Source organism: Chaetura pelagica, unplaced genomic scaffold, assembly GCF_000747805.2.
Source record: "Chaetura pelagica isolate M959 unplaced genomic scaffold, ChaPel_1.0 scaffold299, whole genome shotgun sequence".
Classification (NCBI taxonomy): Eukaryota; Metazoa; Chordata; class Aves; order Apodiformes; family Apodidae; genus Chaetura; species Chaetura pelagica.
In genome coordinates this window covers 1454226-1482126 of record NW_009954507.1, presented here as the reverse complement: position 1 = coordinate 1482126, position 27901 = coordinate 1454226, and the positions used below count along the sequence as shown (strand labels likewise).

The following is a 27901-nucleotide window of genomic DNA, read 5'->3' as shown; positions in this document are numbered from 1 at the left end:
CCGGGACGGCGTTGCGGCGGCGAGCGCGGGGGCGGCGGGAGCCGCTGAGAGGGGAGCGGGAAGGCACCAGTTGCCGTCCGGGAATCACCGCAGCGCCAGGGGTTTGTCAGCGCAGAATGGGACGGCTGTAGACATTGGAAAGATGTCCTTGTTTCCGGGAGAACCAAGAAGCAGTCTGTTGGAGAAAACAGCCGTCCTGTAGCTTTCCTGGTGGTCCGCGCTGTTGCGAAGTTACTCGGAGGAGCAGTTCCGCTCCTTTCTGAATGTCACAGTAAGCAGAGCGTGTTCCTGGCAGTTGTGAGCTGAAGGAGCTGCCTCTAGGGCAAAAAGCAAACCTTACCCTTAATGAACAGGGCAGAACTTTCCAAAAGCTGGCCGAGTGCACCAGGACAATGTTAGTGTATCATTAATAGTCCGACTGCGGTGGTTTGCACATCAGTGTCGTTCATGTTAGTACTAAATGGTGGTGATGGTTCTGTAGAAACTTATTTTCTCAGGAACAGCAAAAGGCAGCTTGTGATTTTTTTTTTATTGTGTCCAACTCTGAAAGCCTGGACATTTCTAAACAAGGAACTAGCAAGGATGCAAAGGATGCATAAGGATGCAAACTAGCATAAGGATGCAACTAGCATAAGGATGCAAATTGTATCGTTGGATATACTACATTTCTCCTGTTAGCTTCCTTTCATGTGTAAAAAAACCTTTTAAATGCTTGCTAGCTCATTCTTTCGTGTTTTTGTGGCTTAGCAGCTGGCTCATAGACGTTAGTTTTGGAATCACATGGTAGTTCTCCACAATAAAATAAATGTTCAGATTTTCCCTTTCATATATCCGCTCAGTTAAAAAATATCCCTCTGGTTTATCTGGGAAAGTTCCTCTCACAAAAGTCCATTCACTTTTCGAATGAAGCTATTTAGATAAGGTTATGCAAGATACATTTCAGAAGCACAGCTGTATTCAGTATTCATTGTGCACTGAGCTTTCCAAATAGGTAGAATGACCAAAGATTTCTGCCTCACCCCAGAGATCAGTATTAAAAATGTCATGCAGACAATTCAGTAAATAAGATGTAGAAAAGAAAGTCAGGTTCCAAAGTTCTTGCCAAACTGGGATATTTCCAGGGCTCAACAAATTCTGCTTACATTTTCTTTTTACTTTTAACATGGAGATGTAATCCAGAATGAGAGAAAGGACAAAAAGGTTACTGGAACCTCTTATAAAAAGGTACCCAGAGCACAAGGAGATTGTTTTTAGCTACTTCAAAAGTAGATGCTTTGACAGGAAATGTCAAAGGTAAGATCCATGCAGTGCCATCCCCAGTCTGTTTAGTACCTGCTAAAGAACTGCAACAGGTTCTGTAAGAGGAACCTTAAGCTGAGCTTCTAAAAATTGCTGAATTTCCTTATTTGCTGCCTCCTGCAGCAGGACCGATGACTTTATTTTCATAAGCTCTGTCAAATTTACATGAAAACAGATGACCTCGTTTAAAGGGGCAGTACCAGGTGGCTGCCAAGGTGCAGGCAGGTCCTGGGGGGTTGTCCCAGGGGATGAGGAGTGGGGATTTGGCTCCCCTGGCTTTGCCTCTTCTGAAAAGAGTCAGGTGTAACCCTGAGGGTAAAACTTCCAGGCAGCAGGTTACAGGTTTCCTCGTGCAGCCCATATAATCACAGAGGGAACTGAGATCTGCACCTTGAATGTGTTCTGCACTATTTGATCTGGTACTGGGAATTTAGAAGTGCCCAGGTAACTGGAAGGCCAGTTAGGCCAGTTGCTTCAACTTCTCCTCCCTTTCACAGATTTGAGGCTTTTATACTCAGATTATCAGGTGCATACTTTTTTGGTTCATTGCCTTTTCTGCTCTGTGAGGTTTCCAGCATTGGATCTCTACCTCAGCAATACAAACTGTTTCCCTCTCCCTCTCTTCACCCCCATTCACCCTGCCCCATTCTCTCATTCCAACAGGTTTCTCTAATCACTTCCCAGCCTGTCAGATTGCAACAACTGCACATGTAGTCTTTGCTGTTCTCTTTGGATGTATTTAATTGTGCTAGCAATTCTAACCTGCCTGGAGTCCATTTGTTAATCACAAGACCTAGCTGCTTGCTTGTAACAAGGCAAAAAATACTTCTCTTGGGATTTGTTTGATGTCTGGAAATGGGAGCAGGGAACACTGTATGTGTATAGTAAAAGGGTTTTGGTTTTGGATTGGTTATGTGTTCTTTTGGTCTTTTGTTTTTATGTTTAATTTTTATGCATTTCCGCATTTGGAAAACTGTGGTAATTTTTTATGGATCACTTCACAGAACAGAAGCAGTGGAACTACTGCAGTATTTATTCCTCCCTCTTAATAAGAGAGAGGCTGGTAGCTCTGGCTGCAAATAGAATCTCTTCATTCAGTTATTGCAGGTCAGCTGCCACTGAGGTCTTGTTGTTACTCTTGTCCTTCCTTATAGGTTATACAGCTGCAGGTTCTTGTTCTCGTGTGTTTCTCAGTGCAGCTTTTAACTATGAGAAGGTTTTTTTGTTTATGGGTGTTGGAGTTTTTTTTTTTTGTGACATTTCTTTACTGTGCACTAGCATTTTATGAACTGGTAAGTGAATTGGTATTTTCTAGGCATGAAAATGTTCTGAAACAAGTCTTGAGCAGCAGAGTTCTAGTTCCAAGTCTGTGAGGAGGACCTAGCATTAGTTTCTCCTTTTAAGTAACAAGAGATATTTGAGGTAAATGGAAGCTGATACTTAAAGTTCTGTATCATCTGTTCTTCTCTAGCAGTTAAGTGGCAACAAAAAACATTGCATTGGTTATTTAAAGTGGAGGTTTGCCCCAAGGTTTGCAGTCCTCTGTTTGATTAACTTTTTAAAGTGGAATCCAAGCATGTATGCCCGAAGTTGAAAGTGAAGACTGAAGGTTTGGAAGAAGAGAAGATGTATTCCACAGTTGTTTCATAGAATCAGAGAATGGTTAAGATTGGAAGGGACCTTAAAGATCATCAGGTTCCAACCTCCCTGATATGAGCAGGGACACCTCACACTAGACCAGGCTACACAAGGCTTCATCCAGCCTGGCCTCAAACACCTTCAGGAAGGGGGCATCAGCAACCTATCTCAGCAGCTTACTACCCTCATGGTGAAGAATTTCTTCTTTATGTCTAACTGAAATCTCCCTTCTTTCATTTTAAAACCATTACCCCTTGCCCTATCACTACCCTCTCTGGTGAAAAGCCCCTTCCCCGGCTTTCCTGTAGCCCCTTCAGGAACTGGAAGAGGTCTCCTGGGAGCCTTCTCTTCTCTAGGCTGAACAGCCCCAACTCTCTCAGCTTGTCTTCATAGCAGAGGTGCACCAGCCCTCTGATCATCTTGGTGGCCCTTCTCTGGACCCTCTCCAACAGCTCCATGTCTTTCCTGTGCTGAGGGCCCCAGAGTTGTACACAGTTATTCCAGGTGTGGTCTGACCAGAGCAGAGGGCCAGAATCACCTCCCTGGCCCTGCTGGCCACACTTCTTTTGATGCAGCCCAGGATGCCGTTGCTCTCTGGGCTCCAGCACACACTGGCAGCTCGTGTCGAGCTTCTCATCTACTACCACTCCCAGGTCCCTTTCCTCAGGACTGCTTTCATACATCTTCATGCATATTGGTTTGATCCTAAAGCTAGAGAATTTTCTTTCCCTCATGCCTACTCCTCAAAAGACATCTAAAATACCTTAACACCAACATATTTATTCATGCCCACAGTTCCGTTCCTACTTGACAAAGTACTGTCCTTGTATTGTTTTTCTCACTGATTGCTTGCAGCTTTCACATTTCAGGTCAGATCCCAGTCCAGGAGACTGAATTCTGCTGTGAATTTTGCTAATTCTCCAGTCTCTGGGAGCCAAAATCCTAAATACTCTGGGCTCCCAGGAGACTGTCAGAAGTGAAGGGTCACATTTTTCAAGAAATCAAGGCCACATGGCAGCTGTTTCCTCACAGATTCTCTGTATTCAAGGACTGATTTCCAGAACAGGAAAATAAGGAGCTGGCAAGACCAGCAAACTTATTGGTGCTTTAGAAAGCCCACTGCTACCACTGCTGCTGAGGAAGGGTTGGTTTTGCTGGGAATGGTGGCAGTTGCTCAGGAGCATGTACCTTCCCAACATCACTGCTCGCTTGTCTCATCCCCCTTCCCTGGGGGATGCTGTGCTGGCATTGGATAAAGTGCTGGGCTCTCCCCTTGGCTCTCTGTCCTAGCCCTGCTCCTTCTCCTATCTTTTCCTTGTCTGTTGCCAAAGTTAACTGTCCTCTTATTCTTGTGGAAACAAATTCCTTCTCACAAGAAACACTGAAGACATTAATCCACTTTTTTTTTTTTTTTTTTTTAAATATATATTTACTTGTGGGTGTTTTGCATCCTTTGTTTCACTTCCTTTTTTTTTTCTTTTTTTTTTTTTTTTCCATGCTTCTTTGATCCTAGGCTTTAAGCTTGAACTCACCTCCTTTACTTAACTTCATCAGTCAATCTCCCTTTCTTTACCTTTGTTCCAGCCAGGTTTTCTGGGCAGCTTTCAAGAAACGTGGCTGTAACCGAAGATCAAAAATGTAGTAACTGTGTGATTGCATAACTGGGCTGAAGAATGGCTTTCTGGATGTGAACAGAAAAAATAGCCTGCTGCCTACGTAGAACCTTTTAATCTTTGTCTGCTGGTGTCAACTTTTCTTTCTTTTTCCAGAACAGTTCAGACAGAACTGGGCATTGCTTTAACTCCATAGACATGATCTTCTGACCCAATAATAGAAAACAAATGGGTCTAATGAAAAAGCAAACGAGTTCACCCAAGAAATATAATCTGATCCTGTGGCCTTTCTGCATTAAAAGTTTTCATTAAGTTCTGTGGCATTCACCCATCCCAGATTCCCCCAGGCAAAAGGAAAGCAAACAATGCTTTAAAATGCTTTGTTTGTAATAATGTGGCAGGATCAATCACGACCAACCACAATGATGCAGAGGGTTTTTTTGTTGGTTTTATGTTGGTCAGATAAAATCCTGTATACATTTTCTTGAGTTGGCTCTGTTGACTCACTGTGGCAAATGGAGCTTGTCCTTCTACCAGGATATTTAAAGAGGTGCTAAAAGGAGTGATGTCAATGATGCGTTTTCTTGATACTGCCTTGTAAATGTCAAAGGCAAATTTTGTTTGCTTGGTTTAAAGAAAAACACTTCATTTTAGAAATATGTTACATTTCAGTAATATGGGAGTTAAACCTCAAATTTTGGTTTAAAGTTTCTCGAAGTGGAGTGGGTTTGGATCTGGTGTTTGTTCTATGGAACAAAGAGGTGTGTGTCAGAAGTGAGATTTTAGTTTAGATCGTGGTGCTGAGATCCAGGGGTTTGTTTCAGGCTTGTCTTTGCAGTTCTTGCTACTTTCCTGAGGAAGAGTAGCTTATGAAATCCCATTTTATATGTGCATTTTACCTAATCTTTTTTTGCTAAGTCCGCTAATCAGATTTAATAATCCTTGTTAGAGATTTAAAAGCTTTGGTCCTGTTAAGTCCCTACACATTTTGTGAGCATAAGCAGCTAGGCCCTGCTATCATCCCAAAGAAAGGATGCTGCTCCAGAAGCTCCCCCAAGATGAATTAAAGGGTAGCGTGACGTTCCTACCCCTACAGCAGATGTTGGGAAACTCAGGTATGACACACAAACCTATAGGAAACCTGACTTCCTGAGCTTCACTGCTGGGAGATCAACATGGTTTTTGAGTCTGTCCTGCAGATTCCTGCACCTTTGGGGCAGGAGCTTTCTTTGTTCACAGCATGGCACCTGACACATTGTATGTTATTTTTATTCAAAATAAATAGCAGGGATTAGCTCCCCTCTGCCCTTCCACTCCATCTGCTGCCGATACCCATCCTAGTAAGACAGAGCTTCCAGACAGTCTCAGCTTTATTAGAGAAAAGGGTTACAGACTTGTTCCAAAGAAATAGTCAGATTTTGATGGAAGCATCCCCAGACAGAGAAAGCACTGTCTGACCAGTCACCAGTTATCAGAATTCTGTCATCTGCCAACCATAATCTACAATTAAAAATTGAAATATTTTTATGTATTACCAAACACAGAGAAAATAGTGTCCTAAAGAGAGCTGGAGAGCAGAAGGAGGCATGGTTGTGCCTTATTTGTTCGGCATTGGTGAGTCATATCATCTGAATTTCTATGCATTTTAGGAGTTTTGTTTCAAAGGTCTATTGTGTGGCTTCTGGCAACAAATTAAATACCAGTGATGTTTGGCTCTTAATTTAGAATTAATTTAAAAACATCACTCATAATGTAAGACCCAATTGAAAGCCTATGGAGGTCACTGGAAGGATTCCCAGGGATTTCACTGGGCTCTGGATGAGGGTCTCAACCCACAAATATCTGTTTATTTTTCTTCATTGTAATTATGCTTGGAATACAAGCATTAATTTTTCAGAATAATTTTGCAATTTCAGACTTTTCATTTCTTCAAGCTAGAATTGAGTTGGGGATGATGAAATGTTGTAATGAAAATAATCCGGCTTGGAGGACAAGGTGGGGTGGGTTTGTGCTTTTTTGTTGTGGTTTGTCTGGCTTGGACTTGCTGTACTACAAGCCATCAACTCTGCAGATCTTTGAGCTGCCAGAGGATGGACTTAGTGATTCAGTAGGCACATTCCCTTCTCTCTAACTTATCTGATTTTTTGAGTCCCACGTATAAATGGGAATACAAAAAACGCAGAGTTTTAGTCAGAGTTCTGTTTGCAAAATGAAACATGTATTTTGTTTTCTGAGGAGCTGGCAGTGAACAGCCCCTTCCTCTGAAGTTTGCATGAAAGTTCAAGTTCATAAATCCAAGTTTTCAAAGAAACATTTTCCTCTAGGCCCTGGGATTCTCCTGATTGCAGTCTTTGAGAAGATCATAACTTTGCTGTCTCTTCAGCATAATGATTCGCTCACTCTGTCTCCAGAAACAGTTGCCACCTGCTGAGCCTTCTCTTGCTATGTCTTGTTAATGGCAGTAGATGAGGTTACTCTGTCTCCAATCAAAAGGAGGATTTCTTGGCAAGGGCAGAAAAAAGCCTCAGAAGCTCCCTTAAGAGGGAGTTGTGCCTCTTGTCAGCATCTTAGCACAGGAGGGAGAAAATCTTCCTTTTCTACTGTAGTAGTTCCATATTAAGTCCCAGGACGAGTATTTGCACCTATGACTTCATGGAATAGTTGAGAGAAGTATAACATACTGTAGCATGGAGTTGACTATGGACCAAAATCTTTGGGGATCAATAGTCAATTGCCTCTTCCTAACGTGGGAAGGGAAGAAGGAATTAATAAGAGAAAGTGAGTGAGAAGAAGGAAACGTGTGGGGATCTGTCAGATTCCCTCAGAAAGCCATTGTGATACAACAAAAATAAGCATCACTCCTAGAAGACAACACAAGGGAATAAGAAACTAGATCTGAAGGAAACAGGGAACAGCTGTGAGGGGTTATGAGAGTGTGGCTAGACATCTGGTCTGCAAGTGCAGGATTCGTGGATTTTCCCACTCTGAAAAAATTTAATACACACAACTGTTAAGTCTGATCTGAGTGGTATGGATATGAAGAGGTTTTGTGGTTCCTGGAGAAATGATGCCCCTTTGGTAGACCATTTGGAGGTCTACTCCTCCTTCATGGTGCCTTGGTTCTGTATTTCCAAAAAGAGCTCATGGCTCGGCTTCTTCCATGTGCTGCTACTCACTGAATAAACTGTTCACATACTAGAGTTAGAATGTGTTTTTACAGTGAATTATCTGGAGGTTACCCAGGTCTCTTTGCTGGCTTAAATAGAACTGAGCTCTTGCTTAATTTGGCCCTCAGATTTAGCAGACAGTGAGAGTTAGGTTCAATGACATGGTTACGATCCAAGTTATGATCCATGAGATTGGACTAGGAGGGAAAAAATTAAACCCGACAATTCCTTAGGAAAGCGCACATGTTGATAAAGCAGTTAATAGAAAACCTGACTGATGCCTGCTTTGATTTAAAACCATTCTAACTTAAGCATTTTCTTACTGAAAGCTTAATCCTTCATCTGTTAAGGCCAATGAAAACAAATTGCTCCATTAGCAGTCTGATTAGGTCTCCAGTATTTGTACAGTGTCTCTTCGGCAGCCAGTTTACTTTTGGCATTAGTAAGGGACCAAGTTGGAAGTGATGGTTCTTATTTTGACCTGTCAGCTCAGGATGCAGTTTTTGTGAAACTTGTAGGAAACTTTATTTGAGGCCTGTACTCCTGAGATTTCAAGGTGGGCATTGAGCCTAAAAGTCGTTGAGTTGAGTAAAGGGATGGCAGATGGACAGATATCACAATATTACAAGTTTCATCCTCTTTAGGAATGGTCAAGTGAAAATTCTCAAGTTCTGATTATAAGAAAAGCTTCAGCTTTGGGTGCTCTTTGGGTGCCACACTAGGCATTTGGAAATGGAAAGGTTTTCTGTGGTCACTAGCTTATCAGTGAAACTGGATCGCCACTAATTTTTGAAAGTGAGCATCTCTCTCAGTGTTAAGGCTTAGATAATATGAAAAAAATACAGTGATTATGCAAAAATTCTTTTCCTTGAATGGCAGACCAGCTTTTCATGCCATGTGCTGTGGCATAAGCAGATGGATCAAGTTAGCAGGATAGCAGTCGCTGGTAAAGAATATGAGTCTTGAGAGGAATAGTGGAAAAAGACACATGGAAAAAGCAAGCAATGGAGGGAAATTAAGCTGAATTAGTGACTATGCAAGAAAGGATGTATTAAGCAATTATGGTTTTTTTATGTGTATCTGGTGAATGAAGCTGTTATGCTCGTTTCTGAACAGCAAATAGAATAAACAGTACTTCTGCCTAAGGGTATTTTTCATTGACAGAAGACAGCAATACTGAGTCTTGCTAAAATTACTCAAATGGTGTGCTTACAGGGCACTTGGATGGACAAGAATAAAATGATGGGGCAAGAAACATAAGAGTTATGGATTTTAGAAATGGTATCTACCTTTGATGACATTTTGCCTGCTGTCACCATTACTAATTCTAAGGAAGACCTGCCACAGAAAGAACCTGCAGACAACTGAGGGAGGAGACTAACAAGCATTATGAGAGGCAGAGCCCTGCTCCTGTGAATGGAGCCAAACAGGCACTGTCAGATCCACAGAGAGCACAGCTCTGAAGATGGTGATTATGCAGAAACTCTCCACAGCATGGTGTGTGACAGAGCTGCCCCTAAGGACCAGTGGAGGGTATGGCAGAGGGGGAGGGAGAGGAAAGTTAAGGGTTAATTTATCTTCAATTCATTCAGCAGAGAAAATATTGCTGGAGAAGTACTTCAGCTGGATCCCAAATATCAATAAATATCAGAGTGATGCTTCTAATGGTTTTTGTAGTAGTTCATCAACAATTCTGTTATCACCACATGAGATCTCTTCCTTCAAACTTGCCAATCTTACTTGTGTATTTTTAATGCTTGTTGGCACAATTCTTCATAAGGCTGTGGGAGCTGATGTAGATTTACCGAATGGATAAGCCCTTTGGGACTCCCACAACAATATGTGTGCTATTCCAATCTATTTTGATCTAAAATGGATTTGTATGTCTATAAAATGGGCTAGCAAATTGCTGTGCTAATTAAGCTAGATTGAGCAATGCACAGGAACTAATATTACTACATCTGAATATAAAGGCCTGATTCTGAGAATCCTCATCATCTGTGGGCTCCTCAGCTTCAGCCTCTAAAAATATTACCTTGCAAAGCTGCTCTCTTGCCAAAAAGACATTACATCAGTCAGCGCTGAGATTGCATTTAATATGTGCTAGGCATTCAACTCGCAGCTTGAAATGCTCTTCTCCTTGATGCTTCCATATGGTGAGGTTCATGCCAGTGCAGTGAGGCTGGACAGAATATACTAATTTCTTTAGGCTCATGCTGACAACTGAAAAAGTGACTTCAAGTCTTGTGTTAGTGTATTCCACCAGAAGGAATGAATCCAGCTAGTTACAGTACCCTGCACTGGCTTTTTGGCAGTCATACTTCTTTAAATCGAAGCTTTCTGAGTCACCAGTTTTCAGTGTTTTTAAAAGAAAAAAAAAAAAAAATTAAAAAAATTCTGGATTTTCATCCCTTCGGGTTCTAACAGTTACTACCACTATTGCTATTCAAAGCAATAATAATGCTGAGTATAAAACTTGTAACATTTTAAGAACTTTTTCACACAAAGAGGCATCTATATACAACCTTTACTGCCTTAGGCCAGTTATTTTTGTCTGTCATTGTCCGTACAGTTTATCAGTCCATTGCAACAAGAAGTGATCAGTAAGGCTTAGAGCTTTGTTCAGCTGCTCGGACTCAGTGTTTTGTGTGTTTTTCTGGTGCTATGTTTTTTTTAGTTGAAGTTCTTTGTCAACAGAGTGGATGCTGTGACTAATTTGGCTAATTCTGGAAGAAAGGATTACGCCTGGATTCTGCATTCGTGTTTTGAGTCTCAGGAAAAAAGTTACAATGAATGAGTAGTCTGGGTTATGCATACAGTTGGGTGGGATGATACCTTCTGGCCTTCAAATCAATGGGATCTGTTTATTGCCATATGATTCAGGCTTAACTACTGAGCCAGCCTGTAACATCTTGTAGATGATTTTGTATGCAGAGCACCTCATACATTGCTTATGAATGTCTGTCTTAGATAAATGGGAAAGTTCCTAGTAAGGCTTTCACACAGAGGCATAGAGATGTTCCTGGGACACTGCAGTATTGCCAAGTTTTTTGAATTCAGACAATTCTTTTGATAGCTGCAATTTTCTTCAAAGTCTCATATTGTTTTAAAGAAGATTCAAATGTATTATTTTGAAAAAAGAAAGGAAATCCTCATTGCAGAGTAACTCTTGAAAAAGTGACTGCCATTGCTAAGCACGCATGCACAGACACACACAAGCCTCAACCTAACAACTAACAACCCAGAAAACAAAGAGAAGAGAATTAGTTTTAAAACCTTAAGTTATTGAAGGTTCTTTTGTGCTCAGGGAAAGAAATGCCATAACTCACAAGTCTTATAGTTGCTCAGTCCAGATGCAAATACAGCCATGACCTGACTCCATCCGTGCTGGGACAAGCTGTGGTTGTGCTCCAGCCCTCCCTGTGCCTTGCCTTTCAGAGGAGCTAGCAAGTACTTCTCTAGCAAGCAGGGGACCAGGACTTAGAAGTGTGCTGTGGTCCAAGCACAGCTTCTAGCTCCCGTATTAGATATTCTAAAAAAATCACCCAAATTAAAAAAAAAAATTCTTGCTGTTCACAACTGACATATTGATTAACTAAACAAACACAAACCAAGAGATTCTGAGCAACAAGTAGTGCCCTTAAGTGCCTGTAGCCCAGGCGATGTGCTGGGTCGGTGCCTGAATGTGACACAATCCTGCTGCCTGATTTGGATGGTGACACGACCCCACTGTCTATTTTGGATGACCTGATTTAATTGTGCTAGTTGAGAGAAATGCAGAAAAGGAAGCACGCCTGAGAAAGAGTGACAGACCCATTCAGCTGTTACAATGCCCTCTCTCCTGGCAATCACAGCTGTTATTAATTGTAGAGATAAGAACATACTTTTCCCCTAACCTTACATTGTCGTTCAACTGAATTTGCTGCCTTGAGGGAAGTGTGTTTCTGTACAGAATTTGGTAAACAATATAGGGATGGTCTCAAGAAGATGAGGCTTTCTACCAGGGTAACTACAAGGCCACGCTGCCCAGGAAAGGTGGGAAAGCAACTAGGAAGTGCTCCCTCCTGCACAAGCACCGCTCCTGGACTGAAGTGAGAGGCAGCAGCTGCCAAGAGAACTTTATTCCCTCGCTGAGCGCAGGGCAGGCAATGCCCTGGTACATGAGGAGGGCTGGCATGAGGAGAGGAAACAAGCTGGAATTTTTCAGAGAAGCAGCAAGAGGAAATCATGACACTGCAAGTGGGAATCCATTGTTGGCACAGGCTGTGAGCTGCCCAGCCAGCACAGCTCTTCTCCCAGGGCCGACGACGGCTGTGTGTATCATCCCAAAAAGCGCGGCTCTGCGCGATGTGCCGGGTGAGACAGCCGCTCAGATGCCAGTGCGTCACTCCTCCTCTTATCTGAGAACATTAGCCTATTTCCATTACTATATTTATCCTTTATTGTGTGCAAATGCAGTAGGATTTTAGTAACAGCGGAGTCACTTTAAATGCTGTTGGAAAGGCCAGAGAACACGATGTCTTATTTTCACCAGTCTAACGCTATTTGTTTTACAAGTGAACCATATTGCTTATACAGAACCAGAGCAAGTTTTTTATAAAGGCATTTTTTAAAGGATTGAATAGTTGCAATTGTTGGAGAAAGGTGCTTAGATACTGGATTAGGAATTTGCAGGATCAAAGTGGCAGTTAAGATGCCAGGGAACTCATCCAAATCACAACATAGCTGATATTCTTTAGGGAATACTGAGCTGTTTTGTATACGGCACTCTTGGCTCCAAGTAACTTAAAACCTGAAGAACTGAAATGATTACAAATATCAGGCTACATCTTTCAAGGTGTTGAGTGCCCACAACTCACGTTGGGCTGAATACTCTTTTACACTGTGGCCCTTTATGCTGGGATGCCAATGTCAAAGGCAGACAGTGGCAGTAAATGCCATTGGAGGCCCCTTTACAGTATTGGACCGTAGCAAAGTTGCTCAGGTGCAATTGGGCATTCGGCCCATTTTCCTGGCCATACTCAGCACCTCTCAGGATCAGGCTGGCAGGGGAGTGGCTCTGGCAGGAAAGCTCAGTTATTTGTGATCTCAATTACACAGAAAATGTAGGGGATGGATTTGTGGGTTGTTTTTTGTTGTTTTCTTTTTTTTTTTTTTTGGCCTGTGAGAAGGCATGGAGATTTCTGCTGGGCTAGTCTCTTTGAGACCTAGGCTGCAAATACAGGGCATGAAATTCTCTCCATCCTCATTTTAGTGCCACTGCTCAGGCTGAGTTCAATGAGGTGAGTGACTCACCTACATCTATGCTGCACTGGAAGGTGCATCTAGCTGACTCTTAGATTCCTAGGTGAGGAACAGCAGGGGCTTCTTTCTCCAGACTCAGCAACTGATAAGGGAACTGAATTTTCCCTTCAAGTTGCAGAGCTGGAAATGGAAAAGATGCCAGAGAACCAAAATACATTTTTTTCATATTGTTTACTTGGAATACTTAAATTTCTATTTTAAAACATTATTTTTAATTTCTTATCTGTGGTTAAAAGTTTAAAGAGGGCAGAACGTGTGAAAATTAAAAGCCATGAGTAAACTTTTTTCCAATATTTTCTTTGAGAAAACTGATTTTTGTTTTAATGGTACCAAAAAATTGTCATTCTAGTTCTGATTCTGCCACCAAAGCAAGATAATATAGTTTGGACTTTTTTTTCCATTATATTTAACAATAATAATATTGCTTTCACCACAATGGGGTAGGTGGGGCTTCTGAGGAGACTATAATAGCTTTTGTCTTTAATTAGACCAATTACATGTTTGGGAAATAGGCAAAGATAGAAAAACTATTATTTTTTAATTTTTAAAAAGACATGTAATCATGGTCTCAGTTTTAAAACTTCTAGAAATCTTTTCTCAAATAAATCAGTGGAAGTTCTTATTGCTTTTGTGTTACTTAAGATGTTGGGGTTTGAGAATTTTTGAGGAGTTTTTTTACCTGAATAATGATGAACTTGATGTTCTAGAAGTTGACAACTGATTTTGGAGAGAATTATAAAGAATTTAATGCATCTGTAGGAGTAAAGAAATGATTGAAATATAGTTATTGTATGCGCAATAACAAGTTTGGTTAGTAGTGGAAGGATTAGAAAACAGGTTTTCTTTGATTGTAGTATATTGGGTTGTCATAAAACCCATGGGACAAAAGTGAGTTTGAGTCTAATTTCCATGGACAAGAGATGAGGAAGGATATTGCTTCATTTGTGGACTGCTGTTTTCTATCCTTTATCTCTCCTGTCCCTCATTTCTTTTCCTCTTCACCCACATTTTCTGCTTCAAGACAGATTTCAGTCCAGTGTGACAGAGTTGCAGAGATCTCAAAGCCTCATAAGTATAGATGAGGAAACCTTTGAACTGAATTACTCCTAATAGTTTTCATTGCAATGGGTAATTTCTAATGGTCAAAGGTAGCAGCCTTCATGTTTCCATTAAAGTATTCTGCAGAACAGAATGGAGGGCAGTAGAAGGTTAGATTTATAACTATTTGTGGTGGTAAGTGAAGTCTTGGGTAAAGAGACAATACCCAATGAAATGCAAATCAGAAAACCAGCTGTCACTTGCTCTGCTGCTCATGGACTTGCTTATTGGAAGATGCAAACAGATGGTACAGGTGGAGAGCTGCACAGAGACCCTACCTCTCCCTCTCCTGGTAGCACCAACAATCACTTTAGCAAATAAAAAACTCCATGTATCTTACTTACAGACCGTGTTTTCTCTCTTATCCTAGCATCTGATTTGGTGGTACAGAGAGCATCACTTTTATTATCACTTGTGTGAAACACAACTGCCTAGGAGCCCGCAAGTCCAAAGTGTCAGTTTAAGTTGAGGTGTAAGGAATGCCTCGGCCAGCTGGAATGCAAGAGTCTAGCCCCCAAAACCAAGTAAGAGTGTAATAGCCCTTCTGACTTCAGCAAATGTGTCCTGGGATTGTTAGCAACTGTGACTGGCAAGGCCCTGAGCCCATTTGTTGTCTGTGAAGTGACGTCTGTGACACAGTGCTGCTGCTGGAGTGCTGGTAGGGCTCTGACTCACTGCCACGCCACCTCTTGTCCTCCAGACCTGAGCATTACCAGCATGTAAAGGTTGACCCATTCACGGAGCCATGTGGTGTGGCAGCGGGCCATGCGGGTAACCTTGACTTCAGTGCCCTTTCCAGAGACTGATTGTGGTTTTCTTATTATCTAACGAGCTTGTCATTTCCTGTACTAGTTGTAACAGAGCTGAATATTTTCTAGGTTACCTAACCAAACTTCTGCAAAATCATACTGCCTATGCCTGCGATGGGGAACATTTGAGTCTGCACTGTCCACGGCATTCAACAATAAGTGTCCAGTCAGCATTTTACGGGCAAGACTACCACATGTGTGGTACTGGGGAGCAGGAAACCAGAATGAGAAAACCCATAAACTGCGTGGCACCCACCTCTTTGCAGGTATCACATGTTGTAAAGGTTCTTAATGCACACAACGTTTTTGAAGGTTTCTGGGCAGTGAGCTGTGCTGTGTGAAAATAGCAAGTGTTCACAGTGTTGAATGAAATGACATCATGGCTATGTCAGTTTACCATGAAAAGTATTACCCCTGAAGAAATTCATCTGGCCAGCAGGGTATTACCATAGGATTGTAAAATCTTTGTTGATTGCCTTCTGTTTTGATAAGCCTTGCTTTGGAAACCCCATTCTCAAAGTTCATTAAAATAATCCATTCCCTTCTAATGAAGGGCAGGTCAGGACTCAGCAAACCACTCTTAATCCATCACACAGGCTCTCCTTGTCATCAGGAGAGGATGTATACATTTGACAGAGCTGTGTTACAAACCCCCAGAGTCAGGTGGCATTCTCATTGGTGTTTGGCTAGTTGCATGCCTATCTTCACTCAGTGAAAAGGCAGCATGACAGCTAAACAACAGCTCCTAAACACTTCTGCAGATATCTGCATTTCCATTAATACATTATTTTTATCAGTAATATCCTGTGGTTTGTTTGCTGGACACACTTAAGTATAGCTTAAAATTATTTATACTTCATAAATTATTACTTTCTGCTGTGGAGAGTTTTGTAACAAGGCTTAGAAGGTTTGACCTATACTGTGTTTCATCACAGTGAAAATGCCCACTGTTAGGCCAAACTCAGTAAATCACTGCAAAAATTACTAGTTAGTGGAATCTCAACATGTTCTGTTGGTGAAACTGATGTAAATGCTCTAGAGAAGCTTTAATGAAGCCTGCAACATTTGTGCTTGCAGCTGACACGTTGCTTCTTTACAACAGGGAACGTCATTTGCCACCACCAGTGAGTTGAAGAGTTGTACCGAGTGGTTTGGCAGCAATATCCTCTCTCCAGAAACAGTATTAGCGCAGTTTTGTGAGTACGACTTGCTGTACTGCAACTTCTAAAGACATTCCAGACATGACCTATGGGCCATGTGAAAGTACAGCTCTCCACCAGAAACAGCAGGCCAGATGCATCCTTGATGTCATTTTGCTGAGTACAGTGAAGTGACACCAATGATTATTTTGGGCTTGTGAGTGTCTTTGTGAGGTCTACATGGGCTTTATTTCCCCTTGAAGACAATAAACGCAGCATAGAATAACTTGTATAAGCTATCATCATCATTCAAGCACTGTTACTGATCAAAGGCATGAAGGCACTTTGACGAGGTCATGAGTGTGAGAGATAGGAATGCTCTGCATCTTGGGGAGTTCTGGTTGTGTCACGGAGAAGAGGCACATCCTGTAAACTCATGTCTTAGGCAAGAGCAGCAGTGATCTCATTCCTCCTCCTCTTCTTTTTGGAACTGCATCTGCAGTCTGCATAACCAGGTCTGATGCCACCCTGCAGTTGGGAGGAAGCAGAATAGACATTTTTTACAGTGACCTCCAATTAAAAGGATCACTGTAAAGTTAGATCTGTCTGGAGATGTTAACAGCCCGATTCTATCTCATTACGAGTATCACTGTTTACTTTTATGGTTGCATGTTTTCACACAGCAACATGATAAAAAATGCAACTGCTGTTTGCATTAAGTAGGAGAAAGTAGGAACAGATGCATAGGAGATGATTCAGCTCAGGTGCAAACAGAAGGTCACTCAGTAGGGTACAGCTATCTCCACTTGCTAAAGATGTAGCTCTATTTCACTGGCCTGTTCCAGGACCATTCCAATTAAGGAAGCATTATTTGTTTGACTTGCAACCCTGTAAAAGAATGGACTGATAAAATTAAGTCTGCTGTACTTTTCCTTCCCTTTTAAACTCTTCAGAGTGCACTTAACGCTCAAAAAGAGTTGGACATGAGTCCTCTTCGCCTACCAATGGGAACAGAAAGGCAACAGTGTTACAGAATCTCTGCAGTGCTGCCAATATGTATAATTTCTGCTTGGGAGGGATGGCTTCCAGGGATGACAGGAGGGATTCAGCTACTGCCAACTCAGCCTGGAAACGAGGGTGCAGCTTGTGCTATCACAGTGGTAAATTTGTGACTTGGCCTCTTGATATGACTGAGACCCCCTCTGATGAGAAACATGGCAAAAATTCCCGTGGATTTTACAGAAGTACCTAAAGCCATCAGAGAATGGTATCTAACTGTTATTCCTCTTAAGAGTGGGGTATCCAAAGACAACGGCCTGCTTTATCACAGCCTGCTGTGATTTTAAACATCAAGAACCTGGGCACAACAACACCACAAAATAGTATATAGAAACTGGGCTTTGAAAGTGGGTAGGAATATGTACATTGCTGCATTTAAACTGTTTTTTTTTAGGTGCTTTGGCTTGTGGCTGTGTTAAAAACTGGACTCAGACCCATCTTGGGCAGTGTCTTCTATAGCTACAGCTCTGAAACCACTGATGAGGTGGGAACAGCAATGTGAGCACTAGGAGCACCAAGTCCTTTTCCTGAACTTGGAGAGGGTCCATGTAACCCTTTGCATATAACATTTCTGACTTCTTTTGTTATCCTCTTGTTTCCACTCCCAGTGAAACAGCACAATAAGAACCATGATATATTGCTGGACCAAAAAAATCTAGGGTAGATTTGATGTTACAAGAACATAAAACAAACAAACAAGCAAACAAACAAAAGACAGGCAGGCTGGAATTAATTCAAGTGACAAGTCAAGTAAATATCTGATAATGTGTGTAACTGCAAGAAAGAAGTAAGTGCCCCTTAAGCAGGAGGTCCTATATATGGCTTAAAGCTCGGGTTGTGTTTAAGTGTCACTAAGCACACATAGTCCTTAGTCAGAATTCTTTCAAGTGAAGGTATTACAGAGCATGAGCTGGTAAATTTCAGTGGATTGAGATGAAATGGTTAAAAAGACATCCTTCTGTGTTACCTGGATGCTGCAGTCCCATAATGCTATCAGGAGTGTGTGAGCGCCTCAAGCACATCAGAGAAGAGGCAGGGGGCTGGTTGTGTTCCCACTTGCTCTTGGCTCTGCAGAGTCCCAAGTGCCACTGGGGCTGTGGTGGCACATGGGGAGATCTGGCTGACAGGCTGGGGGCAGAGGGAATAGTGACAAACAAGAGCAAATTGGTAACATCCTAGGTTGCCGTGGGCATCGTGATGGTGAAAGTGTTCCCATAAGCTTGGCCATGACTCAAAGTCCAGTAGAGATGTGGCTTAAATCCAATGATACAGATGTTTCTTATATTTTATAGCAAACAAGTTGCGTAGGAATGATTTATCTCCTGTATATAACAAAGTATAACCAAGTGTTCTCATTGCTGTATAGTTTCATACCTTGTTTTCAAGTCTCTCCTTTTTTGCCCATTGTTCTAGAAAGTGCTGGATGAATGCCAAAACCTGAGATCCTGCCAACTCCTTGTCAATAGTCGGGTTTTTGGACCTGATCTGTGTCCAGAGACCACTAAATTCCTCCTTGTCTCCTATAAATGCAAACCTAGTAAGTAATCTACATCAGGCAAATGCGTTTTTGTGTCTATTTTGTTGTTTGTTTTGGTTAAAATGCTGCTGCACAAGGCTTTGCATAAATCCATGTGAAGTTTTGAGACTCTTTTTTTGCTTTACCTTTGCTCTCTATTATGTTTACACCTTCAGTGTGCTTGCTGCCAATTTAATGACCAGTGCAGTAAGGCAGAGTCAGATGTCAGACATCAGAATAGAAAGGAAAAATGTTTTGGAAATTATTTTTAAAGAGATGGCACTGATAATGTCCTATTAGAAAGACAGAGCTGAACAGCAGAAACAGATGCTTGGGCTAAGAATCCAAATGATGAAGTTGATAGCATAATAAGAAATCTGCAGAAACACTTAAGGAGGTAGGGCCAAATCTTTCCAAGATCCTCTGTTACTACCTCCCATTTATAGAATAATGGCTGGAGGACACACATGTGGCTGCCTATTACAGAATTTCACTGCAGAATCACCCATATTCTATGCAGGTAATAGACATTGATATGTAAAGGGACAAATCCTGCCTCAAAGAGAATGGACTTTGTAAACATGAGAAAAGTGTAAGGAAGATTAAGACAATCATCCTGAGGTTTCGTTTACTGGTCTTTTTAATTGTTTGTTTTTGTTTTTTTTTTTTTTCTTGTAGCTATTGTATATGAGAACAAGCCCCAGTAGCCCCAGGGGCTCAGCTTTTTTTGGCAGCTAATCCCCGGTGTGGCTGAAATTGGTCCCAAAGAAAATAGTTGAGTGATGATTTATGGGTAGGTTCACCAGCCAACTCAGAAATACCATCCCGCAACTAAAGGAGAAAGCATAAAGGAAATTTTCTTTAGTCAGAGCATTAAGCTAGACATCATGGGTGAAACGGGAACAGGGATGGCAAGCAAACTCAAGGGCCAATTTATGGTATTGAAGTCAGAGCAGAGATTGGGGAATGGAGTAGGCAGGTGTTAACTTTGGCAAAGCACTGGCGCAGGCACTCACAGGGATACTTACTGGGACAAACAGCAGGGGAAAAAGGTCTGAAATGTAACATTTTTATAATCTGTTTTACTGTTTTATAGTTTGAAGATTTTTTTTACATATTAAAATTACTACATTATTAATAGTAAATGGATTTGAATATCATAGCTGTGCCTGTGCCATTAAAAACCTCTTTTTACTAATCAAAAGTGAATTGAGATGTTGTTCATTACCTCTGTAAGCTGCTTAATAGTTTTCCCCACTGAAACTGAGCTATTTTATACAATATTCTCTGTGGTCTAAATTTTACCAAAGCTGGTCAGAAGTGTATTTAACAGCAAGAGCTGCCTTCACACTTGAAATATAGTCTTTCAGTGCAAGTTACATGATTGGAAATGTATATTTGTAGGTAAGATACTGATATTGTTAGGCTTGGCTGTGGAAACCATCCTTATGCAAGAAATACCTTGTGTATTACTTTAAGTGTATTTTACAGTCTCCTTACCTTCAAGTATGCACATAAGCAATTGCCTGAACCCCTTAGTTTTTCATCTATTTAGAAATATCATTGCTGTGTCTCTGCAGAGAACCCTGTTTTATTCTTACCCTTGTATTACACCACTTGCAGATCTTGTTCTGTTGCCTGTATTTCCATAGCCTCTCCCACAACCTTGGAGCACAGCTGTACAGAGACAGAGCCCAGCTTTAGGCAGTCAGGCCCTGGGCTGGAGCCTCCATTCTGCTGGCATGATCCTCGTGGTGTTTGGTATGACAGGTGCTGCTGTGGAAGTAGCAATCTGCAGCACATCAAGTATTTTTTAAAATCACTCTTTTTAGACTCACACTCCTGACTGCTAATGGAAGAAACAGAAGAAACTGGGCTATTACGAAGAACATTAACCCATTTTTATTTATTTTAAAATCTATTCTATTCTAAATGAAACAATAATGTTTTCTTTATTGAACAGATAGAAGGTTTTCTCTCTCCAGTTCCCCTAGCACCAACACCCACACTCCACTCACAGGGATACCACACAGTAACAATAAGGTTTCCCTTTTCTTCTACTCAGCTCAGGAATCTCCTTTTCCTGTTTTCACATTTTTGAAAGACAAAACCAAAACAAACAGAAAAAAAATGGAGAATAAACTCTTCTCCCCAGCCTTATCTGCATTAAAAAGGTTTGCCACCATACCTAGAGCAGGAAGATTTGAGCTGTAAAATGCTGCAAGCAAAGAAGCTGCTTAAACCATCAAATGACCTTCTTGGCCAGATGGCAGATTTTAACCAGTTCTCTAAGAGGGATAAACCATGCTGTCTGGAAGATGATCTCACTGGCTTCTCCACCTCTGTGCTGAGAGCACTGCCAGGGTGCCTGTGCCAACTGAGAAAAGGAGGGCATGTATTTTTCTCAGGCTTCTGATTCACATGGCTTTGCCAGCAAAAGTTTCAAATGAGCCCTTGCTGGATAGTCACGCCCAGGGAAACCCACTGACCTTGGTGGGGCCACACAAACATAGCTGAGAGTGCTGTCTGGCTCAGGATACGTAGCCCATCCCCACGCTTTTGTGTCCCCCCATTCTTGGGTACTCGCTCGGTGCTGTGTGTGGTGGCACTGGGTGATGCCAGCCACCCCCATGATTGATGAGTGGTCAGAGGCTCTCAGCACTCAGGCAGGCATCTGAAGTAGGCGTGGCATGCAACATTGTCCCAGGGAGAGACAAAAGGAAGGGATGAGGCTTCTCCTACAGAGCAGTGCTGGAAAGCAAGCCAAGAAATCAGGCGGGAAGGGGGGAGGCTGTTCCACTGGGAGAGGAGATTGGCAAAAGTTAACTTTTTAGTTCCTTTCAAAGAGGAGCTGAAGGCTTTAAATAGTCATATGGGAGCAATTAAGTTGGAGGAAACACTCTGCTTTGCTGTTGGCTTTGTCTCTGGCTGTAGTAGTGCCACATGCCACTTGCAACAGAAGTTGCAGAAAAGCTGCTTTCTGTCATGCTGGTGTTTGCTATTAACAGTCAAGCCAAGTAAATTGCCTCATGCTACCTTATTGTTATTTGCTTCTATTTCAGCTGAATACAAAACCAAATCAGCATGTGAAAACCAGGAACTGAAACTCCACTGTCAGGAGTCCAAGTTCCTTATCATCTACTCTGCCACTTACGGCAGATGGGCACGTGAGGAGAACATCTGCTCAACAGAAGTGGAGCGAGTCCCCCCTTTCGGTATGTTCTTACTGTGGTGATAGACCTTCTCCAAGCAGGTGCACAGAGAAGGTGGGGAACAGATGGGGAGAAAACTTCAGGTGCAAGAACAATGGCATTTTGAAAGTACCAGTGATTGAAAGAAAAGAGATTATTTCTGATGCTCTAACAAATTGCCCAATATGAGTGAGAAATGTAGAGTAAGAAATGCAGCAAAGTCATAAACTTTAATCTAGTTCAAAACTCTGATTTTGTCGGCTGTCTTGATGTATACTAAATGTCATCTGTTTGCCTCTCTTCTTTCTCCAACTTCTGCCAATGATTAGGTAACCTAGTGTCACAACACCTTGTCTTACTGCTACCTTCTTCTCTGGTCTCTGTTTCTGCCAGCTCTTCCTTGTATTAAATGCAGACTGTAAGGCAGGGACATAGGTTAAGGTACTTTGCTTTAAGTGCTGTTGTATGACTAGACTCCAAGACTGTGGTGGTATACTAGAAAATTAAATGTGCTGGTGATCTCTCTGACACCAAGTCCAGCAGGAGGGAATGTCCTGTGTATGTAGTACTTAACTCTTGCCCTCCAAAGCAGGATGCCTGCATGCAGACTGATTCTTGGGGCAGCTCCTTGGCCTCTGCTAGCTCCTCAGCTGGGATGGGGAGCCACTGAGAGGGTGCTACTGGCGTGGGCCAGATGAGTGCAAGGACCATACCTGTCAGGGTGCAGCACTGGCACTGTTTTGCAGTGCCAGAAGTATGTCCTCTCACTTCTCATCTACTAGTGCAGGTGCATCCTGATTTATATGAATATATTATATTCATGTCACTATATTAGTAATTAATACACAATGCCTTCATGTTCGTATAATATTAATATTACTTTGGTCAGACTGTGAACACTTTCAAGCACAGACTTTTAAACAGGTAAAAGAAGCATCGTAAGTACTTGTGTGGTCTACACTGATAACCAGTCATTGACTTCACTGTATAGTCTCAGCTGTTGTACTAATTATGATTTATGACTCATGACTCACTTTTATTGCAAAATATTTAAATTTACAGTAGCATATGAGTGTGAGGGTGCTTGATGCTTGCATTAATTATATGATCAGTGGTTGACATTGAAGGAAGGTATGAAGATAAATTTTTATGCTATGGAGAATGCCAGCACAAGATACATGTGCTGTTCACGTTCCTTAATGCCACACAGGAAAGGACTTCCACGACTGATGCCAACCCTGTGCAAAGACTGAACTTGACTCCTGAGAAACATGTTACTAGTAAAATCTAGAGAAAGTGTCTCTGAACATTAAGAAGAGATCAATAATTTGTCTCAAAAGCCATTTGTCTGCAAGCCAATGTTTCTATTTAGTTGCATAGATACTATTAAAAATTTATTGGCTGAAAATTGTAATCTGTTCTTAGACGAGAATCTATTCAAAACTACCAGGTCTGTGTTTCACACTGGCTAATTTGTGTGGTTCTTCACACAGACTTAGCTCTGCCTACTTGGAGGAAACATTTTTAGCAGGCTTCTGACAGACCCATACATCCTTCATGATGGAGACATTAGTGTTGGCACATCATTCACCTCTGAAAATCACTTCCTTGCCTCTAGTGTCAGCACTTACAGTTCACAGATCAGATAACTTCAAACCCTTCTTACTGGATGAAGTTTCCCAATAGAAAGAAATAAAGAATTTGCAACAGCAACAAACTCTCTGGTGTGGCCCCCTGCATATGAGCCCCTCTTGAGCAACACCCTGGCTGTGGCTGGTTTTGTGTTCTATAAAGCAACCTAAAACTGTGGTAATAGGAAAGAGCATAAAACCTGAGACAACATAAGGTGGATCTGTAGAAGGTAGATCCTTGCACAGATTTCTCATTACTTAATTAAAGTGCTTGGCCTCTTCCTGCGTGGCACCAGTAACCCTCTGCAGTGAGTATAAATTTCAAAAGCACCTGTGTGTCTTGGGAGCACACCCTCAGTTACCTCAAAAGAATTAGCACTAAGGAGCCAAATCCACTTGACTCCAGATCAATCAATCTTGAGCTTAAGTCTTGCTTTGTAGTTATTTATGAATATACAGATGTGAGTGGGTGCATTATTAGACTTTTTAAGTGTCTGTGTACCTTTCTGTCAGAGGTAGAAATGGTAATTTCTGTGTCAAGGTGATTTTAACAATTTGAGACAATTCAGAAAACGTGCTTCAGCTGCTCTTGGTTTCTGAATCAGAGCCTACATACATGTAGATGTTTGCACCAAAAGCTGAGTCTGCTCCACCTCCCATCCAATTCCTGTTTATACCCACATTTGTGCATCTCAGCCTAAAGGCAGTGCTTGGGCATTTCCATTTCTTTCACTGCATCACAGGGAAACTGTGAGGTCATTTTTTTTGGTACTGTGCAGAAGAGATCTGTAAGTCCTAATGACAAGTATAGGATGTCTCTTGACCTCAAGAGTTTGGCATCTATCCTTGATAAGGGCCTGCTAGCAGTACTAGGTATTGAATAAATTAAGAACTGTGCTAGATTTTTATGACCTTATGTTACATGTAATATATCTGAAAATAAATTAATGACAGACAGCAGATTTGGACTGAGGCAGAGGTATTCTGAGCTATCACTTTTCTGGGAACAGTCTATCAGATTAACTGACAGATGTTTGGAGCTTTGCTTCAAAAGGAACACAGGAAAACACAACATTTCTTTAGCTGAAAGGCCAAAAGCATGTAAGAAATAGAGTATATAAATCCATCTCTGGTATTGGTGATATCTGTGTGGCTTTGGAGCACTTGTAGGATCCTGAGCCTCAGCTCAACATTTAGCATGACTGCATCCTATTGGAACTAGTTTTCTGAGCCAGTTTGGGTGCTATTTTCAATATAGAGGAGGAGGAAGGGCAATGGCACCATGGTGTTGTCTCTGTTGGATAAAGCCTTTACAGTAGAGTTGTCCTCTGGTCTGGTTGAGTCTTGCTGACCCCAGGCAATGAAACAGCTTTAGCATGAAACAAAGCCCACAGAGGGTTATGGGAAACAGACATTCAAGTCCCTGTTCTGATAAAGAGCAGATTTGAATCTGCGTAAAGATTTGAACAACTGAGTACTAGAAATTGTTTCATGTGTGCCTTGTCTGATAAGACAGCACCACGACTGATACCTAGTTATATGTGTAACTGGCACAAAATGTCAATTTCAAAATGTCTCTTGCTTTTCTTAAAAAATGACCAGAAACAAAATACTGTACTTAGAGCAACTCATCTTCTTTGATGCAGTTTGGGAGAGGATTTGCCAAAGGATGTGAAGATTCCATGTAAGATCACTATAAAACATTTTTCTTGGTTTTTGTCACTTTCACCATTGAACTTGAAATATGGTATTTTTTCATGTCTCTGGTCCTGCTTCCTGACTTGCCACCAGAGCCATTCATTCTGATGAGTGGTTGCCATCAAAGAATAGAGCATAAAATCTTGTTTCCAGACTTTTTAGGATATTTTGCCTTCAGGAAAACAACTTCTGCAAAGTATGCTCTTAGCATAAGTAGCAGAGTTTATTGAAGCACAAGGAATTATATCCATTATAAAATGATTGCAGGGAAATAACAAAATCCAAACTGTGTCCTCCTTCTGCAGCTGTTCCAATGGCTGGCATTGTTAAGACTGTACAGAATTTACAGAAAGTAGCTTCCCTGTTTTACTAAAACATCACAAGAAAACTAAAACTTTTTTGGGTGCAGTTTTGTAGCAGATAGTTCTGCTTAGAGGAATCTATTGTGCTCAGCACCACAGCAGGAAACTGTGGCAGTTTGTTCCTGTGTGAGTTGTTGTCTTTTCTGAAATATTATCTCATTTATATTTGTACTAACATGTGCATGAGGAAAGATAAAATTTACTGGCCAAAATAAGTTAAAAAGTTGTGCCAAGGCAGATTACCATAAAGAGTACACGAAAGATTTGGATCAACAAACATTTCTCAAATCATAAATTACTCTTGTTAATACATGAAAGTACTTGAAAGAAGGCTTGGTAGTGGGTCCCCTCTAGCTGCAACTTGCAAGCCAGAACACTAAACCATCCTTCCCAGAAATTTCACGTGGTTGTGTGCTGGTCAGATGTGCCCTTCCTCGAGCAGTAATGACCAGCAGAGCCCTGAATTGCAGATCTTCAGATCTTCCTTGCTGCAAGGCAGGGTCCTTTCCAGCACAGACCTCTCTTTTCCCTGTTCTCACTTTTGGGAGACTGAGAGGGGAGGTGGAGGATTCAGACATTCATCACAGCTGGCACTGTGGCATGACATAGCCTGGGGTTGGGTTTTGTCCTAATCCCCTCTTCCTAGTGAAATGGCATTCAGTTAAGAAGAAGGCGTGTTAGCAAAGCAAGAGAGGGAGATTTCCAAAATCCTGTAGCTTCTTCCCAGCCCAACAAGGTATCACGATTTTGTTGTATAACAGTATTTTATGATACTGTGATTCCTCTTCTATTTTCTTTCTTTCTATTTTCCTCCTTTTTTTTTTTTTTCTTCTCCTTTCTGAATCAGTGTTGTGGTTAATTCAAAGGGCCTACATCTCTTATTCACTAATAGTGATTGAGAAGCTTTTGATTTCTTTCTCTTACTAGGAGATGTATACTCCTCCTAGGGTGAGCCCATCCCTTATGTAAGTCTCTTGAGAGCAGATGTAAATGAAGTAAAAGAACAAAAATGGCTATAGGCAGATCTGGAAATTCGTATACATTGAAGTTAGCAAAAAATTAGGAAATGCTGGATTTTGAAGCACAGACACTTCAGGAGCACTTAGTTGATTAGCATAAACACTGAACCCAGTCCTCTGCTGGGGGAAGAAGCAAGAGCTTGTAGCTCAGAGCTGCTGCAGAGAAGGCAACTAAGTCCTTTCTAGGCTGCAGGTACCACTGACTCAATGCCTGGGTATGCCCTTCCATTCCTGACCATCATCTGTCTAGCATATATTTTCTAGCTAACTGTGGGGCTGATTTCAAGCACCAACCCTGTTGATAGTCATGCAAGTGGCAGGCTCCTGAATGGAAGAAATCTGGGCTGCAGAGCAGTTGCTTTTGTAACACAGCATGGGACCTCTTACAGACACACCAGGAAAGAGCAAATGTGCTCCAGCTGTGAAGACGGAGGGTTGATGTGAGCAGGGTAGATGCAGGGGCACTGTTCTATAGCAGGACGAGGGCTCAGGGACATGGGGTGGGTTCACATCTCCCTTTACAACTTCTGCCTTGCCACTTTGGGTGTGGGAGACAAGACTCAACTGAAATTTAAATTGATAAAATTGTTCAATTTTACTTCCACCACAAAAATCATCCAGTCAATTCTGTGTACAGACAACAGATATGAGAAGTTTCTTGTCCTTGTCAGCCTGAGGAAATGGAAAAGCTTAGTAGCTGTTTTGGGCCCCAAAAGGTGCCATTAGCAGCCAATCCACCACTTGGCCCCAAAAAGATCTTGTCAAGACAAAGCTCCCCAAAGCAGGACAAGAAGCAGTTGTTTGAAGGGAAGAAGAGAGCAGCCACCATTTTTAGAGTCCAGTTAACTTCTGAGATCAACAAGGAAGGTCACAATTTGCTAAGCAGCTATTTGAAATTGCTTGGAGCAAGCTCAGATGCACATCACCTCACCGAGTAATGTTTTCTTTACTAGCAATTTTGAGGTTTTCTTGGGTATAGGTATTTCTAGCTTAAATTTCTGACCTGTTTGGAAAAGCACACGTTGCGCTCAAGTCTAAAATAAACCAGGGAACTCCTACCTGTGTGTGTGCAGACCCAACTGGCACAAAACAAAGCAACCAGCAAAGAGAGTCTGGTTCCTGCTCCACCAGTGAGCCTGGAGCTCCACTTGTCTCCTGTCCTTGGTGTCTGTGCTGGCAGAAGGATCCCCCACTCTGCATGTGCAACAGGGAAGGAAAGACCAGGGGAGGGGGTTTGTGCGAAACACTTACAGACTGAATTCTGAACTCAGAGCTACTTGTAAATAAAACCGAGCAGTGGGCTAATCTCATGCAGGCTGCAGGGGCCTCACAACAGACACTGTGGTGAGAGGGAAAGA

The 27901-nt window shown here is 41.8% G+C and overlaps 2 protein-coding genes across 2 annotated transcripts in view; one reads left to right on the top strand and one right to left on the bottom strand.

The window, feature by feature from the left end:
- URB1 (URB1 ribosome biogenesis 1 homolog (S. cerevisiae)) overlaps positions 1–14886 on the bottom strand; it is an 81753-nt gene extending 66867 nt beyond the window's left edge. Inside the window, exon 1 of the mRNA XM_010004690.1 lies at positions 14833–14886. Coding sequence (XP_010002992.1) covers positions 14833–14886 — 54 coding nt within the window. The remainder of the gene's footprint in view (positions 1–14832) is intronic.
- Positions 14885–27901, top strand: part of EVA1C (eva-1 homolog C (C. elegans)) — a 25139-nt gene continuing 12122 nt past the window's right edge. Inside the window, exons 1-4 of the mRNA XM_010004689.1 lie at positions 14885–14890; positions 14952–15194; positions 18540–18663; positions 21705–21857. Coding sequence (XP_010002991.1) covers positions 14885–14890; positions 14952–15194; positions 18540–18663; positions 21705–21857 — 526 coding nt within the window. The remainder of the gene's footprint in view (positions 14891–14951; positions 15195–18539; positions 18664–21704; positions 21858–27901) is intronic.